This window comes from Erigeron canadensis, chromosome 1 (assembly GCF_010389155.1).
Source record: "Erigeron canadensis isolate Cc75 chromosome 1, C_canadensis_v1, whole genome shotgun sequence".
NCBI classification, from domain to species: Eukaryota; Viridiplantae; Streptophyta; class Magnoliopsida; order Asterales; family Asteraceae; genus Erigeron; species Erigeron canadensis.
The window spans coordinates 1,657,723-1,668,793 of record NC_057761.1 but is presented as its reverse complement, the minus strand read 5'-3'; the positions used below and the strand labels follow the sequence as shown (position 1 = coordinate 1,668,793).

The 11,071-nt window shown below is 37.0% G+C and overlaps 2 protein-coding genes across 2 annotated transcripts; both read left to right on the top strand.

The window, feature by feature from the left end:
- The first annotated feature begins 222 nt into the window (after positions 1-222).
- LOC122585181 (cysteine-rich receptor-like protein kinase 2) lies at positions 223-3,965 on the top strand. Its single transcript, XM_043757291.1, has 7 exons — positions 223-1,131; positions 1,270-1,383; positions 1,491-1,630; positions 2,145-2,355; positions 2,440-2,674; positions 3,013-3,163; positions 3,253-3,965. Exons 1-7 carry the CDS (start codon positions 369-371, stop codon positions 3,574-3,576), a joined length of 1,938 nt encoding a protein of 645 aa, XP_043613226.1. The 5' UTR covers positions 223-368; the 3' UTR covers positions 3,577-3,965.
- A 2,028-nt stretch (positions 3,966-5,993) lies between these two features.
- LOC122584921 (cysteine-rich receptor-like protein kinase 2) lies at positions 5,994-10,272 on the top strand. The gene is made up of 7 exons (XM_043757004.1): positions 5,994-6,753; positions 6,912-7,025; positions 7,129-7,277; positions 7,598-7,808; positions 7,886-8,120; positions 9,688-9,838; positions 9,955-10,272. The coding sequence occupies exons 1-7, from the start codon at positions 5,994-5,996 to the stop codon at positions 10,270-10,272; spliced, it is 1,938 nt and encodes a 645-aa protein (XP_043612939.1).
- The last annotated feature ends 799 nt before the right edge of the window (positions 10,273-11,071 follow it).

The window sequence follows — 11,071 nt, the reverse complement described above, 5'->3', positions numbered from 1 at the left end:
ATTGGGTACAATTGATAGGTACAATAATATAGTAGATTGATAAATTTGGTTTAGTCGTGGAAAATCATCCAGCCCAAAGTCTTTAGAGACTTTGAAATTTCTAACCCGGCCATTTTCTCTTGTATTTCCTTACCACATTAAAAACCTGCTATATTAATCTAGACCGGACTATTTCAAGTCTGAAAATAAGACTTGAAAATTTCCAACCCATTTTATCTTGTATTCCTCCAAACCACACATAGTTCTATAATCAATAATTTGTTTCTGTTTACTTTGTTTAGTATGATCAACCTATTTTGATATCCTTTTTTTTGTAACTATTAAACATCATATGTAATTCTGGTTCTGAACAGTTTCTGCAATAGAAGATGGGTAGACCAATACATACGCTTGTAATTTTCATTGCTTCGATCGTAATTCTATTATTACTAGTATCTAGATCAGAGGGGGATGCCAGAGCCCAAACCGTCAAGATGATTTGTAATGAAGGTGAAAACACTCAAACAAATTTGCTCCTAAACTTTATCAGAGTATATGGAAGACTTAGCAACCAAATGCAAACTTCAAATAACGCAACGGTATCAGAGGGAACCAGCCCCGACACAGTGTATGGTCTTTCCCAATGCTATGGTGACCTCTCTGTACAAGATTGCCAACTCTGTTACGCCGGAACGCGTGGTATGCTTCCTACTTGCTGGCCAAAAAATGGGGGTCGACTTTACTATGATGGTTGTTTTACGCGAATCCAAGTTTATAATTTTTTTGAGGAGTATACGGGGCCTCATGACACAATTGTTTGTGGTAATACATCAAGAAAAAGTACCATGTTTCAAGACTCAACAAGGCAGGCAGTTATGAATGCTGCAACAGATGCACTAAGAAACAGTAACTACTTTGCTAGGGAAGAGGTGACCAGGGTTGGTTCTAATGATTCAGTTTATGTGCTGGCCCAGTGTTGGAATACTTTGAGCCCAGAATCTTGTAGGACGTGTTTGATGAACGCATCTGCATCAATCACAAAATGTTTGCCGTGGTCAGAGGGACGAGCATTGAACACTGGATGTTTCATGAGGTATTCTGATACCAATTTTCTTAACCCGATAGCGGATACAAGCAACTCTAGCAATACAGGTAATGATCATAATACTGAATCCAACTATAAAATTATTCACATCGGCTATCTTTTCTTTCCTTAGTATGACTAAACCAATATATATGGAGTCTTTCACTTACAAATTCCTGAGAATGTTTTATTAACGAGTTTTCTAGGGAAGATAACTGCTATTGTAGTTTCGACAATTAGTGCTACTGTGGTCTTCACAGTTGCAGCAATGGTTGTGATATATATCAGACGACGCAGATATATACAGCAGAAAAGAAAAGGTATATGAGAAGTAAACATCATGCTTTTGGACTTACTACAACTTTAGTAGCGATGCGCATAATCTATCAATATCTTACATCAAAATAATGGTTGCTAAATGTTTCAGATTCTTATGATGTCGAGAAGCTATCTGCAATGCTAACAGATATTAGCTTGAACTTCAAATACTCCACCGTTGAGAAAGCAACAGGAAATTGGGATGAGTCCAATAAGATTGGACAAGGTGGATTTGGGATTGTGTACAAGGTAGTACTATATATATATATTAAAATAAAATTAAAAAAACAGATTTCCAGAGTTAGCAAAATCGGTGTTTTGGGCAGGTTGGGTAACAGGTTATGACGGCTGCTTTTGGTACTGGTTGGTCTGTTGAGTTGACCAGAATGATGAACTACAAAATAACACTAGTAAATATACATAATTTTTCAGCTAAAATGATATAGGCTGTTTCTGTGAATTGAACATACACCATGAGTGATTTTTCCAACTAAAATGATCTTAAATCAAGAATTACCCATTTGACTTTGACTATTTTGGCCCATTTTTCTTTCCATATATTCTTCAAAGATATTCTATACTTAATCCATATATGACCCTCTAGAGATGATTGTTAACCAGAACTAGCTAATTCATAACTACATGATTTTATATTGCCACATCTAAGATTGTGTATGTCAACTCAACAGATCAAAACTTTTTGGTAGCATAAATGTTGTTCTTTTGTAGTAAACTCCTTAAATTACGGGTTCAAATCTCTCAGGGGGTTCTTTTCGATGGACGGGAAATAGCTGTGAAAAGGCTCTTCTTAAACCACAAGTTGAGAGTGGTAGATTTCTACAATGAAGTTAACTTGATCAGCAGCGTTCAACACAAAAATCTGGTCAGGCTGTTGGGATGCAGCTGTTCAGGACCTGAAAGCATTCTTGTATATGAATTTCTACCCAATATGAGTCTCGACCACTATATTTTTGGTAAATTTAAATATTTTCATATGATTCCAAGTTTATAAAGCTGATGCCTTGTGACGTAATCATAAAAAATGTGAGCTTCTGCAGATGAAATAAAAGGAATGGAATTAGGCTGGGAGAAGAGATTTGAGATTCTTACCGGTATAGCAGAAGGCCTTATTCACCTTCATCAAAATACCATAAGTCGAATTATTCATAGGGATATAAAAGCTTCTAATATCCTGCTAGACTTGAGGCTTCGTCCCAAAATAGCTGATTTTGGGTTGGCCAGGTCTTTTCAAGATGACAAGAGTCACATCAGCACCGCCATTGCAGGAACACTGTAAGTGTCTCATTTTGTAAACCTTTTATCAATATGTAATCTAAAGCACGCCTTAATGAGAAAAATCTTTAATAATGTGCTAATATAAAATATTTAATGATAACAATGCTAAAGGGTAAATGGGTGAAAATCTTCTGGTCCCATGAACCATCTTGCTAAAAATAATTTCAGCCAAAACAAACCACGCTAAGTAAAAAGAGATGAAGAAGTAAAAGACGTGTTAATTTGAGTTAATGACTTCTTAGTTGATTGTCTTTTTCTTTGGGATATCATTTAGATGTAAATGAACACACAGATACAGAATGCGAATACTTTTCTAACTTTTTTAATCTCACCAGTGGGTATATAGCTCCAGAGTACCTAGCCCATGGTCATTTAACAGAAAAGGCCGATGTCTATAGCTTTGGTGTGTTAGTTCTTGAGGTTGTCTCGGGAATGGAAAACAACAGCAGCAAAATTACAGAATATTTGGACAGCTTAGTGTCTACTGTAAGTATATAACCTGCAAGTAGCACAGGAAAACTCATTGTTCTTTTTCAGGAAGATGCCAATTATAACATTTATTTTTGTATTAGCAGGCATGGAAGCATTTCAAGCATGGGACAGTGGAGAAATTATTTGACCCGAACCTAATGATGCATAAATATCCGAACAACAATTTCCAAAAGGATGTCAAAAGAGTGGTACACATAGGACTTCTTTGCATTCAAGAAGCTCCATCTTTAAGACCATCCATGTCAGTGGCACTAAGAATGTTAACAAAGGATGATGAAGCGTTACCTGTCCCCTCTGTTCCACCATTTATAGACGAGGAAACAATGGAACTCAACATAACTCAAACGTTACTGGATTCTTCGGTTGCTACAGTTTCACGCAACCGTTCATACCCGAGGAAACCTTAGTTGGTAATGAAATTCCTGAAGAGAATAGGTTCACAAGCTGATTACAAACAGAGGTTTCCAAATAAATCTTCCACCAATCAAATCAAGACATTTTTTCTCTTTCTTCTTTCTCTCTTAATTGATTGGTCCACATCGCATGTCACATGTATTTATAATCCCTGAAAAGTTAGTCCATCTCTAGCTATCCATGTCGAACTCAAGCAAGATGGTTAAATGAATGAACAAGACGATAAAGCCAGGTTGCTAAAGGACCTTGTGCTTTTGATATCGGGGGTTGCTTTTCCAAACGAACGTGCTGTGCTTTTATTCACTCATTTTTGGTTGTATATTCAACCTTCTGTTATGTGGTTTTGAAGCCCGAAGTCACTGAAGAATTTTTGTTGTTTTTTATAGGGATAATTAGACGTGGATGTAATGAATTATGATGTCTATGTTATGTATTGATCTAATCAGGGGTCTATGTTATGTAACGAACTTACCAAAACTGTATAAGAGATGTATGTTACAGGCTAAAGACGGTCATCAAGAAAATTGAATGGTAAGCTTCGGAGCATCAAGAAAAGTTTGGTGTTTTCAACTTTTCAATTTATTGTCCGTCAAAACAATTTAAGTTAGATTTACTATTTTATTTTTAATCTAATAAATGTTTGTTTAATGACATCCTCCGTTGTTAGACATCTTGCAAGCATAAGCAATGCTCTAACGTTTAAATTTAGTGGGTTTTGTCGGTAAGAAGTCATCACTACAAATTCATAGACCATCCATATTACCAACCCAGATACAACCCAATAGTTATGGTTAATTCATAACTTAATTCTTTTTTTTTTTTTCTCTAAACAACCAAACCAAATTTAAATTTTCACTCAAAATTTGTATTTCATTTTTGCCTCTCACTAGAAATGCATACGGGACCTGAGCTTTCATAGTTAAAACATGTCTTTTAACATACAATTTTTCGGTCCACAAGAACATTGCAGGTGTTACTCCAGATGGTAGTTTTAGACTGAATGGAGCAAGGCACCATATCTCACTTTTAATGCTCGAAAACGCCCCGGGACGCCTCGTACATTGCCCTGAGGGGCGTTCTAGAGAGAGAAACAGCTAAGGCGTGAGAAATGAGACGGGTGAAAAAGGCGTGAAATCTGGAGGAGTAAAGGAGGCGTGACCCAATAACTTTTGTTTTTATCAAAAAGGCAATTCTTTATTCCAGATTAAAACTTACTATATCCAGAAAGATAACCCATTCAGATAACCCATTCAATAACTGTACACCATTCATTACAAGTTGTACACTTGTTTAGGTTTGAAGATTTATGATATGGAAAAAGGGATGGAAGCTTTATTGATTGCAGAGATGGTGGGGTTAAGTAGGGGCCCATTTTATTTGATTCTATAAAATTGGATGACTTCTATTTTTGAAGGCTTTTTCTTCAAGTAAACAAGGAAAGCCTCATGATGATTAAGATACCACATGGCATGAGATGCCTCTATGAAGGGCTTTAAGATGAAGCCTTACTCCTCATAGCCTTATTCATTTTCTGATTGACCCGTGGATCCATGAAGACACTAAAGGCATATGGTGTCAGAAGAGGAGGCACTTCTACGGGGCGACACACAGGACGTGCGTAACAGTTTTTATTAAGTTAACACTTATCGCGTATTAGAGCCTGAATTCAATACTAGCCAATATTAGATTATTTGGTTATAAAAGTATTTTACCACACGAATTTATTACTACTTAAGTTCAATTTTTTGCCATTTGTAAAAATAATATGAATTTATAACGACCCGATATGACCCAAACCTGTTTTGACCCGATTACCAAATCCGACCCGCCCACCCAAATTGCCACCTATAAGCAAAAGTGGTCCATGGGGAGCGGGGCATACAGTTAAAAAAAAAATTTAATATGGGGCGAAGAAAGGGTTATAGGCAGGGATGTTCTTGCCATGTTTCGGGTGATGTGGACATGTGGTACTGGTGGCAGGGATGATATAGGCATAGGCCTAACATGCTTGATATTTGGTATTTTCTATATATATTAAAACTTAAAAGTCAATCTTTAAATTTTTTAATAAAATTGTACCACTTTTGATACCCTTAAGTTGAGGTGTTTCTTTTGGGAGCTCGGTCAAGGTTGGTTGGACTGTTGGAGGCTTTTGACTTTTTTATTTTTTAACTTGCAGACCAAGTCTATGCATACCGTTTTGTTTTACTTTAATCATATATCATCATATGATTGATTCATATTATCATATCATATATCATCATATATATATATATATATCATCATATATATATATATACCCAAAAGGTATGCCACCATGCATGTTCTATATTCAATAGTTAAGTCTTGTTCTATTTCGATATCTCAGATACTTATGGTCGATGATCATCAACCATAAGATAGCAAGAAGATGTGTAAACCAACACATACACTTGTCATTTCTATTGCTTTGATCATAATTCAATTACTAGCATCCAGATCAGCTGGGGATCCCAGAATCCAAACCGTCGAGATGCTATGTCCTGAAGGGAAAAACGATGGAATAAAATTCCTCGAAAATGGTATCAGGTTATATGGAAGACTCAGCAACCAAATGCAAACTTCACATAACGCAACAGTATCAGAGGGAACCAGCCCCGACCAAGTTTATGGTCATTCCCAATGCTATGCTGACCTCTCTGACGAAGATTGCCGACTTTGTAATGCCCGAATGCGTAGTGTGCTTCCTAGTTGCTGGCCAAAACCTGGGGGTCGACTTTACCTTGATGGCTGCTTTATGCGAATCCAAAACTATAGTTTTTTTGAGGAGTATACTGGGCCTAAAGACACAATTGTTTGTGGTAACACAACAAGGAAAAGTACCATGTTTCAAAACTCCACAAGGCACGCAGTAATGGATGCTATGACGGATGCATTAAAAAACGGTGACTACTTTTATAGGAAAGAGCTTACCGCGGATAATTTTAAAGATTCAGTTTATGTGTTGGCCCAATGTTGGAATACTTTGAGCCCAGAATCTTGTAAGGCATGTTTGATGAACGCATCTGCATCAATAACAAAATGTTTGCCGTGGTCAGAGGGGCGAGCATTGAATACTGGATGCTTTATGAGGTATTCTGATACTAATTTTCTTAACCTTATACAAACCACAAGAAGCGCTAGCAATAAAGGTAACGATTCTAACACTTATGAACATACCATTAAATATATGGGTCTTACAAGAAACACTTTTTTAATAATTCATCTATAAGAAGTTGAAATCATATAATTCCTCAAGATAGAAGCTTTCTATACACATCTAATCATGTTTCATTAGTGGTTTTTGCAGGAAAGAGAATAGCTATTGTAGTTTCTGTTGTTAGTTCTGTGGTGGTTTTCACAGTTGCTTTAATGAGCATCTTATATATCAGAAAACGGAAATATATTCAGCAGAGGAGAAATGGTATAATCATTTATGTCATGTTTATGGACTTGAAAATATATTAGTAACAACAGACAATTTGTATAGGTTATCGATCAACACTAACAGTTGCTTAATGTTTTAGGTTCTTATGAAGCTAAAAATGCCAAAAAACTGGTGAAGATTCTTACAGACAGTAACTTGAATTTCAAATACACTACAATTGAGAAAGCAACCGGAAATTGGGATGACTCCAATAAGCTCGGACAAGGCGGATTTGGGACTGTCTACAAGGTAGTATCTTATCATAAAACCACTTCAAGTTGAATAGTTGTCAGGTTGAACAGGTCATGACATGTAATTAAGGCACGGGCTGGGGAGGTTGATTTTACCTATAATTTTTTTTTATGCAAGCTTTTAAATTACATAATAACAGTAATAATCTAATTCTTTCGTAATAAAATGACTTTTAACCACTTCGGTATATTTCCCCAATCTTGTGTTAAGGAGTTCTTTTTACTTACCCATCTGGCCCGATAGAGATAATGCATACCCCATGTTGACTACATGAGTTAAATTTGCCAAAAGTTAGATGAATGGTTAAAATTTCTCAGGGGGTTCTCTTAGATGGACGAGAAATAGCTGTGAAACGGCTTTTCTTAAACAACAAATTCAGAGCAGCAGATTTCTACAATGAAGTTAACATTATTAACAGTGTTCAACACAAAAATCTGGTCAAGCTGTTGGGATGCAGCTGTTCAGGACCTGAAAGCATTCTCATATATGAATATCTACCTAACATGAGCCTTGACCGCTACAGTTTTGGTAAATTTTAAAGTTTTTAATTGAATTTATCAGGTTGATTAATCGAGATGTAACTATGAAAATGTGAACTTATACAGATGAAACAAAAGGCAGGGAGTTACGATGGGAGAAGAGATTTGAGATTATTATTGGTATAGCAGAAGGCTTGGTTTACCTTCATGAAAATACCAAGAGACGCATTATACATAGAGACATTAAAGCTTCTAATATCTTGTTAGACTTGAGGCTTCGTCCCAAAATAGCTGATTTTGGTTTAGCCAGGTCTTTTCAAGGTGACAAGAGTCATATGAGCACTGCCATTGTGGGTACACTGTAAGTTCCTCATTTTGTTGACCTTTACGAGACCTATTAAAGAACCATAACGAGCAATTACAACGTGTTACTTACTAAAGTGATCACCAATTTCTTAACAAACATTTTAAAGGGACTAGGGAGGAAGTAGCAAAAGACATATTGATGTTTTTTTGGGGTAAAGGGTTACCCCGACAACTTTGTATTATAACAACTATCAAAACGGTTCATTACAATTAGCATGGTGGACGTACCATACTAATTGATACTACGTATATGTTAACAAATAAAACCTAGTGAATCAAAGCCAAACACCAATCTACCTTTATGCTAATTCCAATTAACATAGCATACACTTAAACCCCACAGATACCCCAAGCCTCAAGCATATGGATCACCCGAGTAGTCTTTTTGAACTTTAATGTCATTAGCTTTAACCGAACGGTAGATGTAATTACTTCACAAAGCAGATCAGGAGGGCGAGCTTGGTCATTGAACATCCTATTGTTTCTTTCTTGCCATAAGAAATAAGCCGCTGAAGCAACAAGGAGTCTCCCCATCACATTTGCAAGCAATCTTGATTTTGCACAAGGATTCCTCCATTCCATTATAACATCCAAGAGCGGTGGAAGGTGTTGCAATCCACCCATATCCCTAACTTTTAACCAAACATGCGTTGAAAAAGTACATTAAAAAAACAAGCGGTTATGTGAATCATAATTAGCTTTACACAATGCACAACACATCATATTCATGTTCTTTCTTCTTGCTGATGCCCATTTAATGATTCCGTCTTGTGTCAAAAGTTTCCTACGCATTATCAACCACAAATGAAATGAATGCCTCGGTATAGAGTGAGAGGACCAAACAAAATTCATCCATGCCACCTTCTGCTCATTACTTTGTACGGAGTTCCATGCAGTAGTTGCTATGTATGGTTCAACTTTTGCATTGTCTATCCAAATAACTTCATCGTTTTTATTTTGATCAAGGTGAGGGATAGACTCATTCATTAAACCAGGATATTTAACATACCACGCATTAGGCCAGACCCATTCACCATTCCTACAAATGTCTGCAACCTTAGCTTCCAGTGTGAGACCAACATTTTTCATTTCTCTAGGAGTCACAATTTCACATAACGGACCACTCTCACTCCAAGCATGAAACCAAGCAGACGTGGACTTACCATTTCCAATACTCATTTTAATGTGATTTTTAATTGACGATCTCATGTAAAGAATCTTTCTCCAGCCCCAACTACTATCTGTTCGAGCCAAGACATCCCAAAAATTGTGCCCCTTTGGTTTATAATCATGGATCCAAGTAACCCATAAAGACTCCCGCCTATTATGAATGCTCCAGATTTGGGAAGTCATGAGGGCTTTATTCATTTCTGCTATGCGTCTAATACCTAAACCTCCTTCGCTCTTCGGAACACAAGTAGTTTTTCACGACAACATAGCCTTCCCTTTTTGCATAGGACCTTGACACCAAAGAAACCCACACATCAGCTTTTCCTTAATATTTAAATTTCACACTAATATACTACGTTAACCTTTTCCTTTCTTAATTTCAATCTCGCCAGAGGGTACATTGCTCCAGAGTACCTGGCTCGTGGCCAGTTAACCGAAAAAGCTGATGTCTATGGCTTTGGTGTGTTGCTACTCGAGTTGGTCAGCGGAATGGAAAGCAACAGAAGCAAAACAATGGAATATGCTGAATTCTTGGTATCTATTGTAAGTAAAACACATACTTCCCAATAATGTGAAGTTCTAATCATTGAATCACATATTTCAATTGCTTGCCTGAAAATGCATTTACTTATACATTGTTATTACTCATGTACATGCAGGCATGGAGGCATTTTACGCAGGGGACACTGAAGGAAATGTTTGACCCGAATCTGATGATGAATGTATATCCGAACATCATTTTCCAAAAAGATGCCATAAGAGTGATAAACGTAGGACTTCTTTGCATTCAAGAAGATCCATCTTTAAGACCAATCATGTCAGCGGCACTGAGAATGTTGGTGAAGGACGATGAGCCACTACCCGTCCCCTCTAACCCCCCTTTTATAGACAAGGAGACGATGGAACTGAACATCACGCAAATGTTAGTGGGTTCTTCGGTTGCTACAATTTCTCTCAGCTATGTCGACCCAAGGTAACCGTAGTTACTAATAAGATCAGAAAACCATTCGTTGATTAGAAACTTAGATCTTATGAGTCATTCCCTTAAGCATCTTGGAAACTTTAGTGTTAAAAGCAGCTAATTAACATGGTTGTAATCTTGAAACTAAGAATAGTACCGATGGCTAAGCCTAAAAGTACGAAAGAGTGATATGTTTGTATTGGATCCCAAACTTTGATTTATGCATGTTTTTCATATGATAAGTGCACAAGCTTTCGATATGTAAATAGGGGCACGGAAAATGATTGTTATGACTTGTAACTGATAACATACCCCTCCAGCGGTACGCAGACCTTGACATAACAAACCGAGGATCATCCGTCATGAAGGCTTCCGCATGTAGATAAAAGGATAAGAGTTACTCTCCTAAAAGATCGGGATTTGCCCTTATCATTTCCAGCTGATAACTAGGGAAATTATATCTCCGTCCTAAGACTTAGAAAACCCTAAGCGGCCTACTTGTTCTCCAAGAACATTCCCTCCTGTAAAAGGAGGTTTGTAAGACCTTTTAGTGGCATTCAAGCTGAGACGGTTAGTTGCACATAAAACTCAATTGGCGTAAAGAAATTAACTCTACCTTTTGGGAACCGCCAATAACCAATCATCAACACCCATTTCCTCATATTGTTATAATCTCGGTTCGGTGCACAAATATTTGGCGCCATCCATGGGACACCGCGCTTAAATCCTATAACTGTTAGCGATAAGAATCCGTTTAGATCAGATCAAATCATCATTTCCATATTTAGGAGATTACGACTTCGGCATCAAGCTTC